Raw genomic sequence first — 26,311 nt, 5'->3', positions numbered from 1 at the left:
TTTTGTTTACCTTCATGGATTCTATCCATGAAGGTAAAAAAACCTTCTCTGTGCAGCAGCCCCCCCCCCCCCCCTAATATTTAGCTGAGCCTGATCTTGTAAAGCGCTGTGCACGAGAGCCTTGGCTCCCGCTACTGTTAATCATAGCCAGTGAGCCAATGAGGAGAAAGAGGGGCGCAAAACAGCAGCTCAGAAACGCGCCTGCCTGGGTGCCCCCATTACAAGCTGCTTGCTGTGGGGGCACTCGGCAGGGGGGAGGGGCCAGGAGAGCAGGTGAGGGACCCGAGGAGAGGAGGATCGGGGCTGCGCTGTGTAAAACCACTGCACACAGCAGACAAGTATGACATGTTTGGTATTTTAATGTAGAAAAATCCAAAGCTTTAATATCACTTTAGAATTCTTGGGCTGGCAGCGCTTATAAACAGAGCAAAGTGTGGAGGTGCAGGTGACAGTACCTCTCCCTTTACAGCTTAAAAAATTAAAATAACTCCACCCTGAACTGATCTAACTAGCATTTCCACTTCTGACCAAAACCAAATTATGGCATCACTACTTCCATATAGCGGAAATAAATAACTGGGAAATTTATCTGGCATATTTGTTAGTCCATGTGGGCAACAGTGCAAATTACTGTGTGGAAATGTCACAGCTAAGGATGTAATAAGCCTGGTGATTAAATTCCTACTCATCCAGAACTCAGATCATAGTATTTTGTGCAACTGGTCATTATTAGCCACCTCCCGCCCGCCGTATAATAAAATGACGGCGGGCGGGATCCCCTCTCGTGCTGAGCCGACGTCATATGATGTTGTCCAGTCTCACCGTGATGGCACACAGCTCGGTGGTCGTGGTCGGGCCATGTTCCTAGGACACGGCGTGACCCCGATCTCTATAAAGAGATCACGCGGCTCTTTACCCATGTGATCGGCTGATTCCAATCACAGCCGGTCACACACAAAACATGGAAGTGCCGTTTATCGGCTCACCTCGCCTCACACTGACAGAGTGCTAAACGAGGAGAACCAATCAGCGGCATCACCTCGCAGGGGAGACCTGTACAGGTAATCAGGGCACTGATTATCAGTGCAGCCTCAATAGTGCCCATCAGTGACACCAATCAGTGCCCATCAGTGATGCCTTTAAGTACCCATAAGTGCTGCCTATCAGTGCCACATCATCAGTGAAGGAGAAAAAGTACCTATTTACAAAATTTACTGACAGAAACGAAAAAAAAAACCTTTTTTTTTTTTTTTTTTTACATTTTTGGTCTATTTTTGTTTTTTTTAGCAAAAAACCCCCAAAAAAACCCTCATTGCTAGTCCCCGTTTTATATTAATGAAAGCTAAAAATGTGCCTGGAGGCTGCAAGTCAAATCAAATAATTGATTTAACACTAGAAAGGGATTTTCTAATAAAACAGGAAGGCCCTCCCCTGCAGAGGATTTTCAGGACAGAAGTCAGTCATTACTGATTTCAACTGCAACATCACCTGCTCATTAAATCTGAAATCATGGCTAGCTTTACAAGAACGAATTTTTGCATGGGAATTTTTGCATCTTTTAGGCCTCATGCACACTGGACATTTTTGGATGTTTTTACAGCAGCTGTTTTTGGCAGTAGACGTTTTTTTTTCTACAGTCATTAAACTCTCCATCATGTTATCCTATGTGTCCATGCACATATAGGCTGTTAGCAGTTTTGGGCAGTGGCGTTTTTGAGCAGTAAAAAAAAACCCCAAAACTAGTGGGTTCTGAGAGACGTTTTTCAGCTGTAAAAACACTCTAACGCTGATAAACGCTCAAAAACGTCGCTCACCAGCGTTTAACGTTTTTGATCCATTGAAAAAAAAAAATTTTTTTTTTGAATAAAAAAAATTAAGAAAAAAAAAAAAAAGGTAACGCGGAAAAACGCTAATAAATGCTAAAAAACGCAATTGCAAAATCGTTGAAAAACTCACTGCAAAGCTACTGGCGTTTTTATGTTATTTTAACGTCCAGTGTGCATGAGGCCTTAAAGTTAGATCTTCAACACCTTTCAAGCAATAGCAGGATGAAGAGCGTCACTGTTTGGCTATGACTCTGAGGGTAGGGGAGGGTTTGGGGGGCATACGGAGGAGTAACTTAATCGCAAATTACAGCTTGAGCCATAGAACTCTGTAAATAACAGGCTTTGTTTCAAACCGAACTGTGTAGTCCAAAGTCACATGGTTTGAACTGTGTAGTCCAAAGTCACATGGTATTAGCGTACACGTGTAATCAGAAGGATTATAGACTTTTGATTTTGTAACTTGTCTGATGATCCAGATTAGTACAGGGTGATACAAATCAAATCCATTAACACTCAAATAAAAAAGTAGCTGGAAAGAAAGATGCTTGTAACCAACCTCACTGGAGCAGGCAGCACAAATCAGTGGATGCTAAAATTATCAGCAAATATTGAGACTTCATAGAAAGTCTCTACAGTTGTCCTAAGAACACCTTTGTACAAGAGAAGCGGCTTGTTCTTCATGAGGATTACAAGATTACTGTCTAAATTCTCTTTATCCATTTCCTGTTCTTAGTCATGGCACAGCTACTCTGTTTATTAACTTTCTCACTGCTGAGGCTGGAAAGTCATGAACAGATTATCAAAGAATCACATGAGTCATGAATCCAATGTTCTGTACTGCTGTCACACAGCTGAAAGTCACATCTTTCCCAAAGGCATTAAACGGGCACAAGAAATAAGGTCATTGCCAAGGCAAAACAGTTTTGTCATAAATTAGGGAATAAAATAGGATTATTTGAAGATCTGGGGACAAATGAAGACCATAGATAGACAGATGTCACACATCAGATTAGTCACACCACTTCCGATTCTTATGCTGTCTGCACAATGATAAGAATTGGTACATTCTTCAGAGGTGGGAATGTTGGCCAGGTCACTAATCTATAAAATATTATTAAATTGGTTTATGTAGGCTGAGAATGTTGGGCCTGAATTGAGGAGGGGTTTTCAACTCCACCCATATCACTTCCCACGGCTTCTCCCCATTTTCTGACATTTAGATGCAGAATCGCCAGCCAAATACAGAAAGTTAGAAGCCGACTGCCCTTTTGATCATCTGATATTTTTCAATACTTGAACCGTTTTAAACATAAGAACATTTGCGAGAACTGGAGGTGTGCTGGATATGTTTTTTCAGATTTTGCCATGCTTACATTTTACATTTTAAGAACAACACATAGCTCCACTAAGAACAGTGTATCCTGAGTTTCCATTTAATGCAAAATGTAGTTCTACAGCAATGGTACCAGCTGTCATATAAATGCTTTTTTCTACTTCCTGGAGGGCTGGAGGGAAGGTAAAAAAAAAAAAAAAAAAAAAAAAAAAAAAAAAGAAAGGAGAAATTAAAGAAAAAAGCATGAAAAACAGAATGGGACACGAGGGACTCCCCATGGAAAATATCAGGCTGACAATGCAGTCCAAATAACGGGGTGAGAAATTATTTATTTACCATTATCCAGGTAAGCTTGGACTACTTCTGGATAATTTCCACATTCTTACTATGGATATTTTGGCTGCCAGAAGGTAAATGTGGTTCGTTTTTAGGATGATTAAAAGTAAATGTCATTAGAAGATTTAAAGTAGAACTATAGGAAAAACTTTTTTTTCCATTTTGGATAGAGCAAGGGAGGTTTGTAACCTGTCAAATTTTTTTCGCCATTTGTGTCCTATTGTGGAGATTTCTCTTTACTTCCTGTCCCATAGCCAAACAGGAAGTGAGAGGAAATCCCTGCAAATTAAGGTAATCCCTTGGGGACCCCCAGGTCACTAGAACTAGTGTCCCCATTGGTAGATTTCCCCTCTACTACTTTTCTGGTGACAACCCAAAATTTGGTATTTTCTATTAGTTTCAATGATGATGGTAAAACAGGACAAATGGAGAGGGTGAATCTCCCCAACGGGGCACAGACAGCAATAAAATCTGACAAGTGTTCTAATCCCTCTCCACTCTATCCAAAACTAAAGAAAACATTTTGCCTTCAGTTATACTTTCATTGAGTCACCAAATTTTCAAGCATAGTTTTCTGTATCCAAAACCTATAGACTTTGGGTAAGGTCCACCATACATACTTGGTTTCCATCTGGTAACATCCTCCCAGCACAAAGGACAGAAGCCTCTTGAACTGAAAGATGCTCGTCTGCAGGGGACCATGTATCATCTCAACAAGGTCTTAAAGCTAGCCTTTGATAACATTGTTTTTTTTTTTGAGAATTCAGATAAGAAACCTTTGGCCATTCCACCAAATCCAATGATACATCAAGGACCCATTGTCTTCTGTACAGTATCTTAGATGTGGGGGGTACTGGGAGAGATTTGTTAATGAAGGATATACAGTGCTTATGTTAATATTAGTGAATCTAAAATTATGTGATAAATCTGGAGAAGACAGATAATTTCTGTAAGGGATTTGGATAAATTAAATACTTTACAAAAAGAGTGCAGCCAAGAGGGGCTCCGCCCACACGGCTGCGTCATTCATTCATAGAGTTCTGTGAATAAATAGACTGCAAGTACCAACAGCCTTTGGGGCTGACAACTTTGAGGCTGAGGGAACTGGTGAGCTCGGCGCTCGTGGATATATGCCTACGCTCACTTTATGAAAGTGAGTGTAACCTCCCCCTCCCTGTGTGTTTTACATCCTCCCCTCCACTGTGGTTGTCGCAGAGTTATTTTACATGCTGTATATTTTTTCTGTTTTATATATTTTGCTTGGCATGTTCATCATTACTACCACCTGTATACACGGAACGTCTACACCTGCGGGTCATTTGCAACACAGGCTGTATACCTTACAGCTGTAAGGTAAGCGGCTTGCAAACACAGAGGTGTCCTCACTGAAGACCCCCCCCTCCCCCCACTATTGGAATCGTTTTGTACTTTTTATCACGTGTTTTCTTTTCGGACTGGATGATAGAACTGTTTTCCCTGGGGATTTGTCACTTGTAGGCCACCAGGATTTGGCACGTTTTTTTTTCACTGATGGGGCACTAGCCCACATGTATTTTTTGGACTCATCATATACATTTTTGTAGTATATATGTTTGCGTTGTGTCACTACTTTATCTTAATTTGTATATGTAATTTTGCTTTGTTTTATTTAAGCAGTCACTGTTTCACTTATACCATTCATACATCAGGCTTTGTCCGCTCGTAACTTATCAGTTACGCTGATCAGCTATTTTGCACTGCACTTTATCCTTACCATGTCTTTGTAGCATGCAGGATCCTTTTATATTTTCGTTTTATAGCTTACTTCGCCACTTTTAGTCAGCATTGCCGCTTTCCCCCTCCCTCCCCCCTTCATCACAGCGCAACCACCATCCTCCCATACTTTTGTTTCTTTTGTCCTGCTTTGGATCAGTACTTAGGTGTTGCAGCAGTGTCCTTTAACGTAGGCTCCCCCCGACAGCGCAGGAGTTTTCACTTTTACGTAAGTAACTGTGTGCCTTTATTGGAGGTACGGGCAGACAGCTACCACTAACAGTCTGCAAGGGCCTGACATTCCACCCATGCTCTTTTGATCGCAGGTACAATGCTTTACAGGTGCACAAACAAAAAAAAAAGCACATTGTTTTAAATCAGCAAAAAAAATTGCATTTATTTATTTATTTATTTTTAAAAGGTGAACTTTAAACTGGAGATGTTTCTTCAAGTATATTCCCTTTGAATATATATGCATGAGACCGGTATTAAACCACCAGGTCTGAAATAATAGGCTGATTTCCTTACTTTTCTCTAAAAGGTGCAGGCATGTACCTAAACGGATTGTAGAGGAATTTATTTTTTTTAAAATAATATCTTTATACTTACCTGCACTGTGCAATAAAATAGCACAGAGCGTACCCGAAACTCTTCTTCTTGGGTCCCCCACCAGCGCTTCTGGCTCCCCCTCTGTGCCCAGTACCCCCACCGGAAGCCGCTTCTCATGGGGGCACTCGTGCGTGCTTGCTCCCGAGCCCGCTGCTGCATCCATGGACAAAGACAGTTGGACTCGGCCCCACCCACCTTTGTCACTGGCTTTGATTGACAGCACTGGGAGTTGATGGTTCCTGGTGCCCCAGCAAAGCAAGTGAGAGCGGAAGTAAGGGGAGAGAAGAGCTGCAGACATGGACAGTGCTGGGTCGAATGAGGGCTCAGGTAAGTATAGGCTTTAAAACCACTTTAACAGGATATTTCAGGGAAAAAAAAAGAATGCCCCAAAGGGTCAAATAGTGATATGAGGAGGGACAAAGTATAGGAGATGAAACTTCATGGGCAACTATAACATTAAATCAGCTGGACTGGAAATGATTGGGCTTTTGGGATAACCAATAGAAATTAAATGGATTAGTTTTCTTTATTCTAGCAATACTTGCAGCTGTTGGGAATTTTCACCTAGCTAACTGTAATATGGCAACAGTTAGGGAAGCAACATTTTTCTAAGGTACCTGTATGCCTTCTTTTACTGAACATGCTGGGCTTAGTGTAATTAAAGTGAAAGTCTTTCACAATGCAGTATAGAGGGTTGGAACCATTACCATTTAGGCGACCCCCCCAGAGAGACTAAACTGTGCCAAAAAATGGCATCTATTCGCTGGTAGTAAACTCCAAAGCCAGACTGACCCCAGCCCAACAGATTCAACGAGAAGTAGTAACAGGAGCATTGAGGACCATAGCCTAAATTACTGCAATGGGGAAAAACGAACATAACATTACGACGCATTTTGTCACTAGAATTAACTGAGCAGTTTTTATTTCTTGATACCTCCGTAATTTAGTCAGATTTACTGTTTGGTCCTGCCAGTAAAGCCATCATTTTCCAAATTCCTTTCATAGGGTGACATTATTCACTCTGAAGTGAAATCACTGCAGCCTTGTCACCCTGTGGTCAGGGTAGTCTTAGATAGCCATGTGGTTATAGGCAACAAACAAATTAAAGCTTAAATTCTTACCAATACTTTAGACATTTACAGCAAATATTTTTTTGCCATTTAAAAAAAAGGGTTAAACCAAAAACTGACCAGTGAAAGCACCTCCAACAGTGTTATATGGTCTGTCTCATATTGCAACTTTCACTTTAAAAGGTATTTACCACACATAGTTACCAGCATATTTTTAACTATAATAGGCCCTTAATTTTACCCTGTAAGTTACAGTGATCCTTAACCCTGGTTCACACCAGTGCAGCTTTGAAATCGTGCTACCTCAGCGCAATTTCAAAGCCGCTGATCAGTGCAATTTGGATCTCCGATTTCATTGCGGCTTGTGACTTAATTTTACACAAAAGTCAATGCAAGTTGCAATGAAAGCACAGAAACGTAGTACAGGGACCTTTTTCAAAGTCCCTGCGACTTGAATTGCAACAATTTGAACAGTTCCAATGCTGAAAATGGGGTGCGATTTAGAACTGTCTAATCGCATGACAAATCGCAATGGTGACTACTAGGGCAGGGCAGAGTAACAGGTTCATTTTAATACCCCTCCCCAGCTGCTCACTCTCACCTTTCCTTTGTCCTGTGCAATTACCAAGTTGCAACTGCTGAAGTTCACACATGGCTTAGAACTCTGCCAGCTCCCATATGACAGCGCTAGACCAATTTCCAAGCAACACTGTTGTCACATGGATCAAATTCACTTGCTCCTTCATACCTGCAGGTACTGGCTATTTTCTTTGCTCCCTGTGACTGAATAGAGATGTGGGGGGGGGGGGGTAAAGGAAAAAGAAGTATGCTGCTGGGGAAGTGGACATTAAAACAGGTTTGTCTTAAAGAGAAAAAGAAAAAGAAAAAAAAAAATATATATATATATATATATATATATATATATATATACACATATATATATATATATACTTTTTAAAAGGAGAAGCTGGCTAACCCACTAAATATAACCAATATATTTGTATAGTTCATTGCAACAGTAATGCAAATAAGCAGTCCAGTTCCAAAGATGTGTCAGTGCCATATTATTCTATTATGATGGACAAAGATATAGGGATATCTAAGCAGTAAGTCTTCATGTAGAAGGTCTGTTGTTTTGAAAATGAACTAAAGGTCACGACTGACCGGCATATAGCGAGGAAAAAAAGTATTTGATCCCCCAACGATTTTGTACATTTGCCCACTGAAAAAGAAATAGTCTATAATTTTAATGGTAGGTTTATTTTAACAGTGAGAGACAGAACAATAAAAATATCCAGAAAAATGCATTTAAAAAAAAGTTCTATATTGATTTGCATTTTAATGAGTGAAATAAATATTTGACCTCTAATAAGTATTTGATGATTTAACCACTTAAGGACCGGACCATTATGCTGCTTAAGGACCAGAGGACTTTTTCCAATTTGGCACTGTGTCACTTTAACTGCTAATTGCGCGGTCATACAATGCTGTACCCAAACGAAATTTGTGTCCTTTTCTTCCCACAAATAGAGCTTTCTTTTGATGGTATTTGATCACCTCTGCCGTTTTTATTTTTTGCGCTATAAACGGAAAAAGACCGAAAATTTTGGAAAAAAATGATATTTTCTACTGTTCGTTATAAAAAAAATCCAATAAACTCAATTTTAGTCATACATTTAGGCCAAAATGTATTCGGCCACATGTCTTTGGTAAAAAAAAAGTCAATAAGCGTATATTTATTGGTTTGCGCAAAAGTTATAGCGTCTACAAACTAAGGTACATTTTCTGGAATTTACACAGCTTTTAGTTTATGACTGCCATGTCATTTCTTGAGGTGCTAAAATGGCAGGGCAGTACAACCCCCCCCCAAATGACCCCATTTTGGAAAGTAGACACCCCAAGGAAATTGCTGAGAGGCATGTTGAACCCATTGAATATTTATTTTTTTTGTCCCAAGTGATTGAATAATGACAAAAATAAAAAAAAAATTATTTACAAAAAGTTGTCACTAAATGATATATTGCTCACACAGGCCATGGGCCTATGTGGAATTGCACCCCAAAATACATTCAGCTGCTTCTCCTGAGTACGGGGATACCACATGTGTGGGACTTTTTGGGAGCCTAGCCGCATACGGGGTCCCGAAACCAATCACCGCCTTCAGGATTTCTAAGGGCGTAATTTTTGATTTCACTCCTCACTACCTATCACAGTTTTGAAGGCCATAAAATGCCCAGATGGCACAAAACCCCCCCAAATGACCCCATTTGGAAAGTAGACACCCCAAGCTATTTGCTGAGAGGCATGTTGAGTCCATGGAATATTTTATATTTTGACACAAGTTGCGGGAAAGTGACACTTTTTTTTTTTTTTTGTTCACAAAGTTGTCACTAAATGATATATTGCTCACACAGGCCATGGGCATATGTGGAATTGCACCCCAAAATACATTTAGCTGCTTCTCCTGAGTACGGGGATACCACGTGTGGGACTTTTTGGGAGCCTAGCTGCGTACGGGACCCGAAAACCAATCACCGCCTTCAGGATTTCTAAGGGTGTAAATTTTTGATTTCACTCTTCACTGCCTATCACAGTTTCGGAGGCCATGGAATGCCCAGGTGGCACAAAACCCCCCAATCGACCCCATTTTGGAAAGTAGACACCCCAAGCTATTTGCTGAGAGGCATTGTGAGTATTTTGCAGCTCTCATTTGTTTTTGAAAATGAAGAAAGACAAGAAAAAACATTTTTTTTTCTTTTTTCAATTTTGAAAACTTTGTGACAAAAAGTGAGGTCTGCAAAATACTCACTATACCTCTCAGCAAATAGCTTGGGGTGTCTACTTTCCAAAATGGGGTCATTTGGGGGGGTTTTGTGCCACCTGGGCATTCCATGGCCTCCAAAACTGTGATAGGCAGTGAAGAGTGAAATCAAAAATTTACGCCCTCAGAAAGCCTGAAGGCGGTGCTTGGTTTTCGGGGTCCCGTACGCGGCTAGGCTCCCAAAAAGTCTTACACATGTGGTATCCCCGTATTCAGGAGAAGCACCAGAATGTATTTTGGAGTGTAATTTCACATATCCCCATGGCATGTTTGAGCAATATATCATTTAGTGACAACTTTGTGCAAAAAAAAAAAAAAAATTTGTCTCTTTCCCGCAACTTGTGTCACAATATAAAATATTCCATGGACTCGACATGCCTCTCAGCAAATAGCTTGGGGTGTCTACTTTCCAAAATGGGGTCATTTGGGGGGGGGGGGGTTTGAACTGTCCTGGCATTTTATGCACAACATTTAGAAGCTTATGTCACACATCACCCACTCTTCTAACCACTTGAAGACAAAGCCCTTTCTGACACTTTTTGATTACATGAAAAAAATATTTTTTTTTGCAAGAAAATTACTTTGAACCCCCAAACATTATATATTTTTTTAAAGCAAATGCCCTACAGATTAAAATGGTGGGTGTTTCATTTTTTTTTTTTTTTTTACACAGTATTTGCGCAGCGATTTTTCAAACGCATTTTTTTGGGGAAAAAACACACTTTTTAAAATTTTAATGCACTAAAACACACTATATTGCCCAAATGTTTGATGAAATAAAAAAAGATGATCTTAGGCTGAGTACATGGATACCAAACATGACATGCTTTAAAATTGCGCACAAAAGTGCAGTGGCGACAAACTAAATACATTTTTAAAAGCCTTTACAGGTTACCACTTTAGATTTACAGAGGAGGTCTACTGCTAAAATTACTGCCCTCGATCTGACGTTCGCGGTGACACCTCACATGCATGGTGCAATTGCTGTTTACATTTGACGCCAGACCGACGCTTGCGTTCGCCTTTGCACGAGAGCAGGGGGGGACAGGGGTGCTTTTTTTTTTTTTTTTTTTTTTCCTTTATTATTTTTTTGCTTTTTTATCTTATTATTAAACTGTTCCTTTCATTTTTTTAATCATTTTTATTGTTATCTCAAGGAATGTAAATATCCCCTATGATAGCAATAGGTAGTGACAGGTACTCTTTTTTAAAAAAAATTGGGGTCTATTAGACCCTAGATCTCTCCTCTGCCCTCAAAGCATCTGACCACACCAAGATCGGTGTGATAAAATGCTTTCCCAATTTCCCAATGGCGCTGTTTACATCCGGCGAAATCTAAGTAATGAAATGCTCGTAGCTTCCGGTTTCTTAGGCCATAGAGATGTTTGGAGCCACTCTGGTCTCTGATCAGCTCTATGGTCAGCTGGCTGAACCACCGGCTGCATTCTCAGGTTCCCTGTTGAGACAGGAGAGCCAGAGAAAAACACGGAAGACGTGGGGGGCATTCCCTCCCACTGCTTGTAAAAGCAGTCTAGAGGCTAATTAGCCGCTAGGATTGCTTTTACATGAAAGCCGACCGCTGGCTGAAAAGAATGATACCAAGATGATACCTAAACCTGCAGGCATCATTCTGGTATAACCACTCAAAGTCGTGAATGGCGTACCGGAAGACAAAAAAATGGTTAACAATAAAACACAGTAAACGGTAAAGTATAAAAAATTGCATACCTGGAAAGCAATCATGATAAAACATAATAACAATAAAACATTGTAGAATAGAATACAGTAAAAAAGAGCAGAACAATAGAGAGAGAATAGAGAGAGAGAGAGAGAGAGAATAGAGAGAGAGAGAGAGAGAGAGAGAGAGAGAGAGAGAGAACAATAAAACGACAACTATTTTTTTTTATTCTATATATTTTTTTTTTTTTTTTACACTTTTTTTTGTAACTAACTTTTATAACTGTAACCAGTTCCAGGTTCGGGTCTCTCAAAATGCGATGGCATCTTGGGAGACCCTGTGAAAGTGTGTCCTAGTCTGTGCAATGCTGTACCATACGCTAATACTCAACTAGTGTATGGTAGCGTTCAAAACATTCACCAATGCAAAGACCAGGATTGTCAGGACAGGAGGGACAATAATAGCGGGTGTCACGCCTATATCCGCGCTTGCTGCAGACACAACATCTTTTTTGGGGGGGTTCGTTGGGTAGGGGTACTCGGGAGGACATAAAGAAAATGCCTCTCATGCAGCCGACTGCATTTGGTTGGGGATGTGAATGGGGGAAGTACGGGCACTGCAGAAGTGCTGGGTTCCCAATTAGGATTGGCGAATGCAGCAGGAAGGGCACTATGGGCACGACGGGCCTGTGTTTGTCTTCTTCTTGGTGGCAGCGGGACACTACTTGTGCTTGCCACCTCACCAGCTTGAACTGCACTTATGGGACTCGCCACGTCACCAAGTGTTACTGCAGTGCTGGTTTGACTACGACGGGGTGTACTAGGCCACTGGTGCTTGCCAGTTTACCAAAACGCTACCAAAAAAACGGTTAGCGATCGCAGGGATCAGGCCTGACTCTGCGAACGCTGCAGTTATGCGTTTAGTGTTTGTAAGTTAGGTAAAAGAGGAGCAGCGCTGTGAGAAATGTTCCATGTGATGAACAGAATTAGTACATAGGTAAAAAACCAAAAAATTGGGATAGGCTCCAAGTTCATAGGTTATATAAACAACTGGACTGTCCTATTGAGAACCAATCTTGATGGTAAATACGGGACGTGAATATGGGAATCAATGAGTCCTTCACCACACCACTGTGATAATAAAATTGTGCGCTTACCAAATGGCAAGCTTAGAAGAGCTTGCGACCTTAACCCGGTCGGGGCCTTTCAAGGTGGAACCATCAAGGAGAGACACACCACTTGGTTTGAATTAGGCACACTGTTCTTCAAGTTACCACTCTAAATGGAGATGTGACCCCAGGCTAGGGATAAACCTCCAAGGAGGTATACCAGAGAAAAAAGGAAAGCAACATAGCGTAATCCTGCTTCCACTTTTAATAAAATCAAAAAGAAATGCACTTACATGTAAAAGGATAACAATAAAACATTAGAGCCGGCCGGCTAGAAAGCGAACGCCCGTCCTGTAGACGGTAAATGCAGCACGTCAGCACGTCAGCACGCCCGTGCTGACGTGCTGACGTGCTGCATTTACCGTCTACAGTCTACAGGACGGGCGTTCGCTTTCTAGCCGGCCGGCTCTAATGTTTTATTGTTATCCTTTTACATGTAAGTGCATTTCTTTTTGATTTTATTAAAAGTGGAAGCAGGATTACGCTATGTTGCTTTCCTTTTTTCTCTGGTATACCTCCTTGGAGGTTTATCCCTAGCCTGGGGTCACATCTCCATTTAGAGTGGTAACTTGAAGAACAGTGTGCCTAATTCAAACCAAGTGGTGTGTCTCTCCTTGATGGTTCCACCTTGAAAGGCCCCGACCGGGTTAAGGTCGCAAGCTCTTCTAAGCTTGCCATTTGGTAAGCGCACAATTTTATTATCACAGTGGTGTGGTGAAGGACTCATTGATTCCCATATTCACGTCCCGTATTTACCATCAAGATTGGTTCTCAATAGGACAGTCCAGTTGTTTATATAACCTATGAACTTGGAGCCTATCCCAATTTTTTGGTTTTTTACCTATGTACTAATTCTGTTCATCACATGGAACATTTCTCACAGCGCTGCTCCTCTTTTACCTAATTTTGTTATGTGTGTATCTCACGTTTTAGCAGCTGCTTTATATATTTGATCACTTATTTGTCACATTAGATTGGGTTTAATTTACAATTTATTCTTTATTTGTCAATAGGTGGTTTTGCATTATTTAGTTTAATATAGCGCGGTGATTTGTCCTGTTTTTTCTAGTGTTTGTAAGTGACAGTGATCGATCGATACTGCACTTGGGTGGGCTGGGCCGGGCGGAGCGGCAAAACGCAGGTGCTAGCAGGTATCTGGGCTGATCCCGATAACACTGCATTTTTGGGAACCCTAAACTGCTGGGGACGCTAGTATAGATCCGATCGGATCAGATATTGATCCGTTCAGATACTATACCACTAAGGGAGGCGTATGCTGCGTCCGTGGGTGTTAGCGGTACTGGCGCTAATCTGACGCTGCCTGGGGCGACGCATATCACCGCCGGGCGATCAGGGGGCTAAACCTTTATTCGGTAATAAACGGCGGGTGCCCTGACACTATAAAAAATAAACGAACTAACCAGCGTCACCCGTAGCGGTTATACGGTGATCAGTGGTGAAAGGGTTAACTAGGTGGCAATCAAGGGGTTAAAACCTTTATTAGATAGTATATGGTGGTCCCTGTCGCTATAAAACGCTGACGGCGAACCTAAATATTTACCTCCCTAACTAGCGTCACCAGTGACACTAATACAGCGATCAGAAAAATGATCGCTTAGCGACACTGGTGACAGGGGGTGATCAAGGGGTTAAAACTTTACTAGGGGGGGATTAGGGGGGTACCCTAGACCTAAAGGGGGCTAACCCTAACACAGTAACTGTCACAAACTGACACCATGCAGTAATCAAAAAAAAAAAAAAAAACTGCTTGGTGTCAGTGTGACGGGGGGATGGGTGATCGGGGGGTAAAGGGGGGTGTAATGTGTGCCTGGAATTTCTACTGTGTGTGTGTGTTTGTGTTTTACACTCATTTCAGTCTTCTCTCCTCGGCGCCGGAACGGAAACTGCCGAGCCGAGGAGAGATGACATCATTTCCTCTGCCTCTGTGTACTACCTCTGGGTCCGACCGCGGGAAGGCAAGAACATATATGTATGTCCTTTTGCCTGCCCATGCCGCTCTGTGGATGTAGATCGTCGTGCGGCGGTTGTCAAGTGGTTAATACTTGGTGACAAAACCCTTGTTGACAATCGCAGAGGTCAGACGTTTCTTGTAGTTGGCCACCAGGTTTGCACACATCTCAGATCACATCTTGCAGATCCTCTCCAAGTCATTAAGGTTTCGAGGCCGACGTTTGGTAACTCGAACCTTCAGCTCCCTTCACATATTTTCTATGGGATTAAAGGGGTTGTGAACACTCGTGTTTTTTCACCTTCCTGCATCCTATGCAGGAAGGTGAAAAAACTTGTCAGTCACCGGCCCCCCAGCCCCCCCCATTTTACTTACCTGAGCCCCGTATTTCCCTCAGCGGAGACACGCTGTCCCTCTCTGTACGGGGCCCCGGCTCTTGATTGGATAGATTGATAACAGTGCAGACATTGGCTCCCGCTGCTGTCAATCAAATCCAATGACGCAGGCGCCGGGGCCGAATCCGGCATTCGTGTCTATGGACACCGAATGCTGGACTTGGGAGCACGCCCGCAAGGTAACCCCCAGGAGAGCGCTTCTCCTAGGGGGTTATCTGATGTGGGGAGGAGCCGCCGAGGGACCCAAGAAGTCGAGGATCGGGGCCACTCTGTGCAAAACGAGCTGCACAGTGGAGGTAGGTATGACATGTTTGTTATTTTAAATAAAATAAAAAGCGAGCCTGCCTTTACAAATCACTTTAGGGTCTGGAGACTGGCTAGGCCACTCCAGTACCTTAATGTGCTTCTTCTTGAGCCACTCCTTTGTTATCTTGGCTGTGTGTTTTGGGTCATTGTCATGCTGGAATACCCATCCACGACCCATGTTCAAAGCCCTGGCTGAGGGGAGAAGGTTCTCATCCAAGATTTAGCCGTACATGGCCCTATCCATCGTCCCTTTGATGCAGTGAAGTTGTCCTGTCCCCTTAGCAGAAAAACACCCCCAAAGCATGTTTCCACCTCCATGTTTGACGGTGGGGATGGTGTTCTTAGGGCCAAAGGCAGCATTCCTCCTCCTCCTCCAAACATGCCGAGTTGAGTTGATACCAAAGAGCTTGATTTTGGTCTCATCTGAACACAACACTTTCACCCTGTTCTCCTTTGAACCATTCAGATGTTCATTAGCAAACTTCAGACGGGCTGTACATGTGCTTTTTTGAGCAGGGGGACCTTGCCAGCACGGCAGGATATAAGTCCTTTATGGCATAGTGTGTTACCAATTGTTTTCTTAATGACTATGGTCCTAGGTGCCTTGAGATCCTTGACAAGATTCTCCTGAGTAATTCTGGGCTGATTCCTCACCGTTCCCATCATTGAAACTCCAGAAGGTGAGATCTAGCATGGAGCCCCAGATCGAGGGAGACTGACAGTTATTTTGTGTTTCTTCCATTTGCGAACAATCGCACCATTGTCACCCTCTCACCAAGCTGCTTGGCGATAGTCTTGTAGCTCATTCCAGCCTTGTGTAGGTCTACAATCTTGTCTCTGACATCCTTGGACAGCTCTTTGGTCTTGGCCATGGTGGAGAGATTGCAACCTGATTGAATGGTAGCTTCTGTGGACAGCTGTCTTTTGTACAGGTAACAAGCTGAGATTAGGAGCACTCCCCTTAGAAGAGTGCTCCTAATCTCAGCTCATTACCTGTATAGAAGACACCTGGGAGCCAGAAATTTTGCTGATTGATAAGGGATCGAATACTTATTTCACTCATTAAAATGCAAATCAATTTATAACTTTTTTGAAATGTTTTTTTCTGGATATTTTTGTTGTTATTCTGTCTTTCACAATTAAAATAAACCTACCATTAAAATTATAGACTGATCATTTCTTTGTCAGTGGGCAAACGTACAAAATCAACGGGGGATCAAATACTTTTTTCCCCTCACTGTACAGGGAAAAAACAGTTCTTAGATGGCTTCTTTATCAAACATACATTGGAAGAATTCTTGTCAGATGTCAGGAGAGTTAAATACATGTCTACATTTTAAATCATTATGTTCCACCATATAGATCCAGCAGCCTGTACTTTATGTAAATGGTGGTAGCTTACTAAACTGTAAAATGTACATTGAAAATATCTGCTTATAACCCAACTCCTCAAAACCCATGCATTGCCAATAACAGCCTGAATAAAGAGAAATGTGTAAGGAAAGATTTTGGTTGAACACACCCGTCACATACCTGTGGAAAGAAAGCCATTTTACTCCTTCACAAAGCACCACTCCAGAGGTCATGAACAACTCTGCAAAATAGTGAGTTTCAATGCCCTCATCCTCATGCTTTTTAAACTGGATCCCAGACGAAGTGAGCAGCTCTATGGAGTCTTGTGCATACATATCTTCCCTGCAGAGAAAAACTCACAATCAAGACAAGTGTTGCACACAACCTTCTCACTCAGACGCAGCAAGTGTTGACATTTAGTTTGAAATCCAAGCATAAAAATGTTAATTTTTTTACATTCCTCCATAGGATATAAATCCACTTTACGTGCACCTAATTGACTGAAAGTAAACGCTGCTTCTAAATTTCAACATCATATGCTCAGTAGAATTTGCCCAAGTTTGTGATAGGTTTACGTTTATAGAGGAAGTAAACCCTGATGGGTTTTACTTCCTCTTTATTTCCCTGCAAAGTAAAAGCATAATGGGCTAGTATGCATCACATACTAGCCCATTATGTGGCAACTAGCCCATTATGTGGCACTTACCTGCAAACAAAGCCCGCAATGTCCGCATTGTCCCTGCTGGTGGAAGCATCCATCTTCGCCCCTCTACTTTCCAGGGCTGTGGACTCCGGCTTTGACTGGCCGGAGCCGCGGGACGTCAATCCTGCGCATGCGTGCGGAAGCCGCCAGTCAGGGCACACGCTGAGGAAGAAACGGCTCGGAGGGCCGTTTCTTTACTGCGCATGCACCAATGACCTCATCTGTGCACTATAAGGTAAATATCTCCTAAACTGCGCACGTTTAGGAGATATTTTCAGTACATATAAGTAAGACTTATTATAGGCATACCTATATGTAAAAATGTCTCAGGGGGGTTTACAACCACTTTAAATAATTCAAATTAACGTATATACTCGAGTATAGGTCGATCCGAATATAAACCGAGGCCCCTAATTTACCACAAAAAAAACTGAGAAAACTTATTGACCCGAGTATAAGCCAAGGGTAAAAAATGCAGCAGCTACTGTAAGTGGAAAAGAGGGTCAACAATGCCCATCTGCAGCTGCATGCCTCCCTGTGTCGTGTGCATGCCTTCCTGTGTCGTGTGCATGCCTCCCTGTGTGCCGATCTGCAGCCACCATTGCGCCAATCAGCGTGTCATAAAAACATACTACGGCCATTCCAGTGTTCAAAAGCCGCGCCTCCTCCTCATCTGTGATAGGCAGAACACTCAATTTCATACCACGGACGAGGATGAGAGGATGTCCGTGATAGGCTGAACACTGACTGCTGGGAAACTGAGTGTTCTGCCTATCACAGACGAGGCTTTTGAACACTGGAATGGCTGCCGTATGTTTTTATGACACGCTGGCCGCCGTCTGTCTACATGACACGCTGATCAGGTAGGCAGAAGGCAGTGACTCCAGTATAAGCCGAGGGGGGCACTTTCAGCCTAAAAAAAAGGGCTGAAAATCTCGGCTTATATTTGAGTATATACGGTATATAAAAACAATGACAGGGTCTTGGATCAATAATAAGTCTAATAAAACCTATTTGTCCGTTGAGACAGGTTACCTCCGCAACTGTGGACAATCTACTAAACAAAACAAAATATCGTGGGAAAGCTTTAGTCGCTATCCCACAGCAATGAAGTAGCATGAAGAGGACCAAACACCACGGTTTGATTATATCAAAGTGAAAATTGGATATAAATTACTTTTTAATTTAAAAATTTGATATTTATTCAAATACAGCAAGCACATATGGCCAACACCTCCAAACACCATTAAAAAAGTTAAAAACAGTGGACAATGTTGTCACACACAATCAGCACAGCGGGGCCCCTTCCACACATGCAAGCATACCGCAGTAAAACCACAAAAGTGCTTTTTAAGGTATCAAAGCAAAGGGAGGACTGGGCTGTCCAGTCCTCCCTTTGCGTGCTCTTTTGTGGTATGCTTGCAGGTGTGGAAGGGGCCCTGCTGTGCTGATTGTGTCCACTCTTTTTAACCTTTTTATTGGTGTTCTATAGTACTGTATACACAATAGCTATACAAGTCATTTTGTAATTGAAAGTTATTAACAATTACCTTTACTTTTCAATCTGCACTGTAATTTTCTGTAAACTGCAATGGTGTTTCTTTACACAGACCATGTACAGCTTGACCCACAAAAATGTAATTTCCTGTTTGTGTAATTGGCTTACTGACTTTCCCAGAAGTCTGCACTAAGATATAAGTCACATTTTGGCATTCCTTGCCATCCCCTCCCAAAATGTAATTTTTGGTGATATACTCCCAAAGGGAAATCATGTCTAAAGCGATTCAGACCCTGCCACTTAACTCATTAGAACCCTGCAAGTGCAGCAGCTGATCGATAATGATAGGTCACTCCCATTCACATTCACTTTGCACTTAGACACAAACAGCTATTTTTTCAGAAATACAAAAGGTGGGGATCTGAAATACAGTTTGTTAAAATACCTGTAATGTACATAGACCACTCAGAAGGAAATGTTTTTATTTATTTTATTTTTTTTCAACAAAAGTGGAGTTACTCTAAGTCACACCCATTAAAATAAATAAATAAATAAATAATAATAATAATAATAATAATAATATGGAGTTAGAGTTACCGGTAACTCTATTTCCATGAGTCTTCCAGGTACCTCCTTCAACAGAGACAGGAAACGCATCACAAAAAGTACTTTTGGTCAGTTTAACACAAGAACCAAAAAGGACAAAACATATACAAATAGAAAAAGAACAAAACAAAGGCGGGAATACGGCCGTCCTGGAAGACCTCTGGTTTTCCCAAATTGTTTTCCAGGATGGCCCATGGGATGATTTAGCAAGAACTTACCAGACCAGGGTAGGACAATAAAAAAGCCCAGAGACCTCACCTCCCACAGCGCTGACCATAAATATCACAGAGATGGTTGACCCGGTTATATTCAATTCTTAACAAAGAGAAAACAAAGGCAGCAGACCTAACAGCAGGGAAAAGTCTAAGCCATATCAGAAAATTAGAGTTCCCCCCTATTACTTGTACTTTCACTTTTAATGGTAAATAGCACAAATAGAGAAGATGAATCTTCCTTACGGGGACACGGGTAGCAATAAAATCTGACATGTGTTCTAATCCACCTCGCCTCTATCTAAAACTAAAAAAAAAGTGTTGCCTTTTGTTAAACTTTAAGTGAGGAATACAGTCTGGACCCCCAAACTCCCTCTAAGAAGCCCTAGATAGGGACAGCCCAACAGTGCCCAACACCAAGGGGCCCCAGGTTACAGATCACAGGTTATGTGAACACCTAGGAACCAACACATATAAAAGTAATTGTGTACAGCAACGTCCAGCTTACTCGTGTTATGTTGGTGGCCAAGGGTGCCTGTATCCGCCTGAGCTGTAGTCTGCATTAAAGAAAGCAATAAGCAGTATTAGCTCCTTCAAACAGTAGCCATAGTCATTGTGTGAAGGAACTGCCATTAAGCCACCAGCCAGCCTGTCCCCTGCACTGAAAATGAAGCTTGAAACTTGAGCCCTTATGCTCCTGGAAATGGCTTCACCCCACCAGGATTATTGCTCTTGCATAAATCCCGGTACAGCTAGTCCACAAACCAAAAACGCAGCTACTGGGTAAGCCCCCCCCCCCCCCAAAAAAAAAGCCCAATAGTGCAGACAGTGCATGCACCCAGACATCCTGACTGGAAACCCACACTGCCTGTGCTCATCCCTGTCAAGGGGTGTGCCGCCTCCAGACATAGCCACCTCCTTCCCATACAGAAGAGGGGTCACGGAAGGCAATCCAGCAGAGAATTCTACAAGCTGCTCTCAGTTGAGCCAGGTAGGTAAAAGTGTGAGTTTTCCAGGTACCTCCATCAACAGAGACCGGAAACGCATCACAAAAAGTACTTTTGATCAGTTTAACACAAGAACCAAAAAGGACAAAACATACAAATAGAAAACAGAAAAAGAACAAAACAAAGGCGGGAATACAGTTGTCCTGGAAGACCTCTGGTTTTTCCAAATTGTCTTCCAGGACGGCCCATGGGATGATTTATCAAGAACTTACCAGACCAGGGTAGGACAATAAAAAAGCCCAGAGACCTCACCTCCCACAGCGCTGACCATAAATAACACAGATATGGTGGACCCGGTTATATTCAATTCTTAACAAAGAGAAAACAAAGGCAGCAGACCTAACAGCAGGGAAAAGTCTAAGCCATATCAGAAAATTAGAATTATTACTTGTACTTTCACTTTTAATGGTAAATAGCACAAATAGAGAAGATGAATCTTCCTTACGGGGACACGGGGTAGCAATAAAATCTCACAGGTGTTCTAATCCACCTAGCCTTCCCATACAGAACAGGGGTCACGGAAGGCAATCCAGCAGAGAATTCCACAAGCTGCTCTCAGTTGAGCCAGGTAGGTAAAAGTGTGCCAGGAAGAAAATGATAGTCAGAAAATCAGAGGCCTCTCTCACGCAGGTTCCAGGTGATACATCTCCTCTGGCCGGAGGAAACACAACTGACCAGTTAAGCAGAAGGTCTTCTGTTTAAAGTACTTTTGGTTAAGCGTTTCCTTTTCCTGCTGGAGGAGGTACCCATATAGCTCATGGGCTGCCCTGGAAGATGATCTGGGAAAAACTCCTTGCAAGCACATTAATTCATTACTAGTATGCATTTGCAACAAAACTTTTTTTTAAATATTGGCTTTCAAGCCTTTAGTGATAGAGGTGTTTTGTTGTCCAGCAATACAGTTGACACATTTTACTTACAGTAACCATTACTCATTCTATTGATAGAGCAGGGATATGCAATTAGCGAACCTCCAGCTGTTGCAGAACTACAAGTCCCATGAGGCATAGCAAGAGGCAGAGGCATGATGTGACTTGTAGTTTTATAACCGCTGGAGGTCCACTGATTGCATATCCCTACTACAGAGGGTAGTGTGTGTGTATATTTTATAAAATATATATATATATATATATATATATATATATATATATATATATATATATATATATATATATATATATATATATATATATATATATATACACACACACACACACACACACATACACACACACACATACAAAAATCTTTTTATATTAAAGCAGTCACATTTTTAAATATGATGCATAATACCAGTAAACTTTTACTTTAAATGTAATCATTATGCCCTAATTTACCTCCAGTCTATTAGCCTTAAACTTCTCTGGGTTGAGATGCTGATCTTCCCTACACAGAACCTTTAAAGCGATTGTAAAAGTTGGAATTTTTTTTTTTAAATAACCAACTCATCATACTTACCTGCTCTGTGCAATGGTTTTCTACAGAGAAGCCCCGATCATCCTCTTCTGGGGTCCCCTGTCTTCGCTGCTGGGTCCTCTTGCCTTCAAATGGTTGTAAAGTCTAGTTTTTATTTTTTAAATAACAAACTTATCATACTTACCTCCTTTGTGCAGTTGGTTTTGCACAGAGCAGCCTCTTCTCAGGTCCCTCTTTGCTGCTCCTGGCCCCTCCCTCCTATCTGGTGCCCCCTCAGCCAGGTGCTTCCTATGGTGGTACCCAAACGGGGTCAGAGGTCCGTGTATCAATTCAGATATGGAGCCCAGGCCCTACCCGCTCTCTCCCCCAATTGGGCGACTGACTTTAATTGACAGCTGCGGGAGCCACTGCTGTGTCTTAGCCCATCAGGAGGAGCGTCCCAGACGGCTTAGACACTCGTGGACATTGCTGGAGAAGGAAGGGGCTCAGGTAAGTAATTGGGGGGGGGGGGGACTGGGGAGGCTGCTAAACACAGAAGGTTAATGCATATGATGAATTAGGATAAAAAAAAAATTCTGCTTTTAATACTCCTTTCAGAGTGCCCCCATAGCAAGCCGCTTGCTATGAGGGCACCCGTGTGGTCTCTAACCTTATATGCACTGTGCTAGACCCTGTCCCCCCACTCCTTCGAACAGTTGAGACCAGGACCTAAAAACAGATTAAACAGTTGACCCCAGGATCTAGAAATAGATCAAACAGTTGGAACAGGACCTAAAAACAGATTGAACTGTTGACACCAAGATCCAACAAGATGGAACAGTTGAGACCGGGATCTAAAATTAGATCAAACAGTGGAAGCCAGAATCTAAAAATAGATCAAGGATCTAAAAATAGATTAAGGATCTAAAAATTGGTCGTACACTTGAGACCACGATTTAAAAATAGATTGAGGCTCTAAAAATAGATTGAACAGTTGAGACCAGGATCTAAAAATAAATTGAGGATCTAAAAACGGATTGAACAGTTGAGACCAGGATCTAAAAACAGATCAAGTATCTGAAAATAGATTGAACAGTTAAAGAGTAACTCCACTTTTGTTGAGAAAAAAAACAATCCCCTTTGTGTGATCTACATTACAAGGATTTTAACAAACTTTGATGCAGATTCCTACCTTTTGTTATTCTGAAGAAATCCTGTGCGTTCGTCTATGTGGAAAGTGAATCTAATGGAAGTGGTTTCATAATTATTAATCAGCTGCTACACCTGCAAGGCTCTAATGTGGAAAATTGCAGGGTCTGAATTCCTTTAGACGTGATTTCCTATTGCAGGGATATGCAATTAGCGGACCTCCAGGTGTTGCAAAACTAAAAGTCCCATCATGCCTCTGCCTCTGGGTGTCGTGCTTGTGGCTGTCAGAGTCTTGCTATGCCTCATGGGACTTGTAGTTCTGCAACAGCTGGAGGTCCCCTAATTGCATATCCATGTCCCATTGAGAGTATGTTACCAAAAATTACATTTTTGTTGCAGGGGATGCCTGATAACGGACATTTATCTTAGTGCAGACTTCTGGGAAAAATCAGTGAACCAATCACACAAGCAGGAAATTATGTTTCTGGGAGGGCATTCTGTAGACATTATGTCTGCAGAACACATCCGGGTAGCCATATTGCATTTTACAGAAAAAAACAGAGCTGCAGATTGAAAAGGAAAGGTCATTTTTAATATCATTCAATCATAACATGACACGCGTCACAATTGTATATGCTATATTATTTTATTTTTTTCATTTGCTATTTTTTTTTTTCAACCAAAGTGGAGTTACCCTGTAAGACAAGGATCTAAAAATAGATCGAACGGTTTTGACCAAGATCTATAAACAGATCAAGGATCTGAAAATGGATCAAACAGTTAGACCCCTTTCACACTGGGGCAGTTTGCAGGCTGTATTGCGCTAAAAATACCGCCTGCAAACCGCCCCTAAACAGCCTCCGCTGTTTGTTCAGTGTGAAAGCCCGAGGGCTTTCACACTGAAGCGGTGCGCAGGCAGGACGGTGAAAAAAGTCCTGCAAACCGCTTTTTTGGAGTATATTCACCGCTCCTGCCCATTGAAATCAATAGGACAGCGCGGCTATACCGCGGCAATACCGTGGCTATAGCCGCGCTGTACGAGGGATTTTAACCCTTTTTCGGCCGCCAGCAGGGGTTAAAACCGCACCGCTAGCGGCCGAATACCGCTGCAAGAACGACGGTACAGCAGCGCTAAAAATAGCGCTGTTGTACCGCCGACGCCCCCACCGCCCCAGTGTGAAAGGGGCCTTAAAGAGTAACTCCACCTTTGTTGATTAAAAAAAAAAAAAAACAAACAAAAAACAAAACACATTCCCCTCTGGGTGATCTATCCACATTACAAGGATTTTAACAAACTTTGTTGCAGAATCCTACCTTTTGTTATAGTGAAGAAATTAATGTGTGTTTGTCTGTGTCCATGTGGAAAGTGAATCTAATGGGAGTGGTTTCATAATAATTAATCAGCTGCTGCACCTGTAGGGCTCTAATGAGGAAAATTGTAGGGTCTGTATCCCTTAAGACGTGATTTCCTATTGGGAGTATCTCACCAAAAATGACATTTTTGTTGCAGGGGATGCCTGATATCGGACTTCTGGGAAAATCAGTGAGCCACACACACAAGGAAATTATGTTTCTGGAGAGCATTCTGTACACACATTCTGTGTATAGAACACCTCTGGGTAGCCATATTGCATTTTACAGAAAATGACAGAGCTGCAGATTGAAAAGGAAAGGTAATTTTTAATAACATTCAACTACAATATGCTTATGCTAAATTTGTATTTATTTATTTATTTTTTTGCCATTTATTTTTCAACCACAGTGGAGTTACCCTTTAAGATGAGGATCTAAAAATAGATAGACGGTTTTGCCCAAGATCTAAATATAGATCAAACAGTTGAAACCAGGACCTATAAATAGATGAAGGATCTGAAAATAGTTCGAACACTTGAGAGCAGGATATCAAGACTTCTGCAGACTTCTGGGAAATCGGTGAGCCAATCACAGAAGGAAATGATGTTTCTGGGGGGCCTTCTGTACACATTCTCTGCACAGAACACCTCTGGGTAGACATATTGCATTTCACAGAAAATTACAGAACTGCAGATTGAAAAAGGTAAGGTAATATTTAATAACATTCAATTACCATATGACACGAGTCGCAATTGTATATGCTATATTATTTTATTTTTCCCACGAAAGTGGAGTTACCCTTTAAGACCAGAATCTAAAAATAGATCAAACAGTTGCAACCAGGATCTATAAATAGTTCAATGATTTAAAAAATGATTGCAAGGTTGAGTTTGCTATGGGGCACCTGAGCCAAGCTGCTGCCGAAGCTGCGGCTTGGCCCCACCCCTCTCTCTCCTTAATGGCTCATTTACTTTGACAGCAGCGGGAGCCAATGGCGCCCTGCTGCTGTCTCAGCCAATGAGAGGGAGTCCCAGGCAGCCGAGTCTCTTGGGAAACATTGCTGGATCGAGATGGGCTCAGGTAAGTTTTTGGGGGGGGGGCTGCTGCACACAGAAGGATTTTGATCCTAATGCCCAGAATGCATTAAGACCTTCTGCCTTTACACATATGACCGCTATGCAGTTTTGGAGGTTATATCAGTGTACTGCTCTGAAAGCATTACATTGACATAGCTTTAAAGCACAGACTTTAATATATAATAAAGTAGTAATAAAGTAGTACTAAACTCTAAATGTTTTTATCTAAATGCATTCTCTGCATTTAGGCTCTGTTCACACCTAGGTGTTTTGTTTTCAGGCAGAAAGTTGCACGATTTTTGCACAGGTCAAAAGGTCATCAATGTAAAAAGCAGAAAACGCCTGTAAACTGCCAAAAAAAAAAAAAAAAAAAAAAATCGCCTGTACTTTTTTGAGCTTCAGGCATTTTCAGATGACAAAACGCTCAGATGTGAACAGGGGCTATTGAAATGAATGGGATATGTCTTGTTGGGCTTTTTTTTTTTTAGAGCTGAGGCTTACAGCAGAAAAATGCCCAAAAATGCCTAGGTGTGAACAGAGCCTTAAGGATAACTTCACTTTAAAAAAAAAAAAAAAAAAAAAAAAAAGAAGTAATAAAACGCACATTTTTTTTCAGGTAAAAAAATTTGCATTCATTTTATTTTTTTTTCTAAGGCGCCTGCACGTGCAATCTCAGACTCCAGCAGACTCTCAGCA

General features: G+C 41.8%; 1 protein-coding gene across 3 annotated transcripts in view; it reads right to left on the bottom strand.

Moving 5' to 3' along the window:
• Positions 1–26,311, bottom strand: part of CNOT7 (CCR4-NOT transcription complex subunit 7) — a 62,543-nt gene that overhangs the window by 11,639 nt on the left and 24,593 nt on the right. For all 3 annotated transcript variants that reach the window (XM_073608114.1, XM_073608121.1, XM_073608130.1), the window contains one exon: positions 16,797–16,958. In XM_073608114.1, coding sequence (XP_073464215.1) covers positions 16,797–16,958 — 162 coding nt within the window. The remainder of the gene's footprint in view (positions 1–16,796; positions 16,959–26,311) is intronic.

This window comes from Aquarana catesbeiana, linkage group LG01, assembly GCF_042186555.1.
Source record: "Aquarana catesbeiana isolate 2022-GZ linkage group LG01, ASM4218655v1, whole genome shotgun sequence".
Classification (NCBI taxonomy): domain Eukaryota; kingdom Metazoa; phylum Chordata; class Amphibia; order Anura; family Ranidae; genus Aquarana; species Aquarana catesbeiana.
Note: the sequence above shows the minus strand (reverse complement) of the source record. Positions and strands in the feature narration are given on the sequence as shown.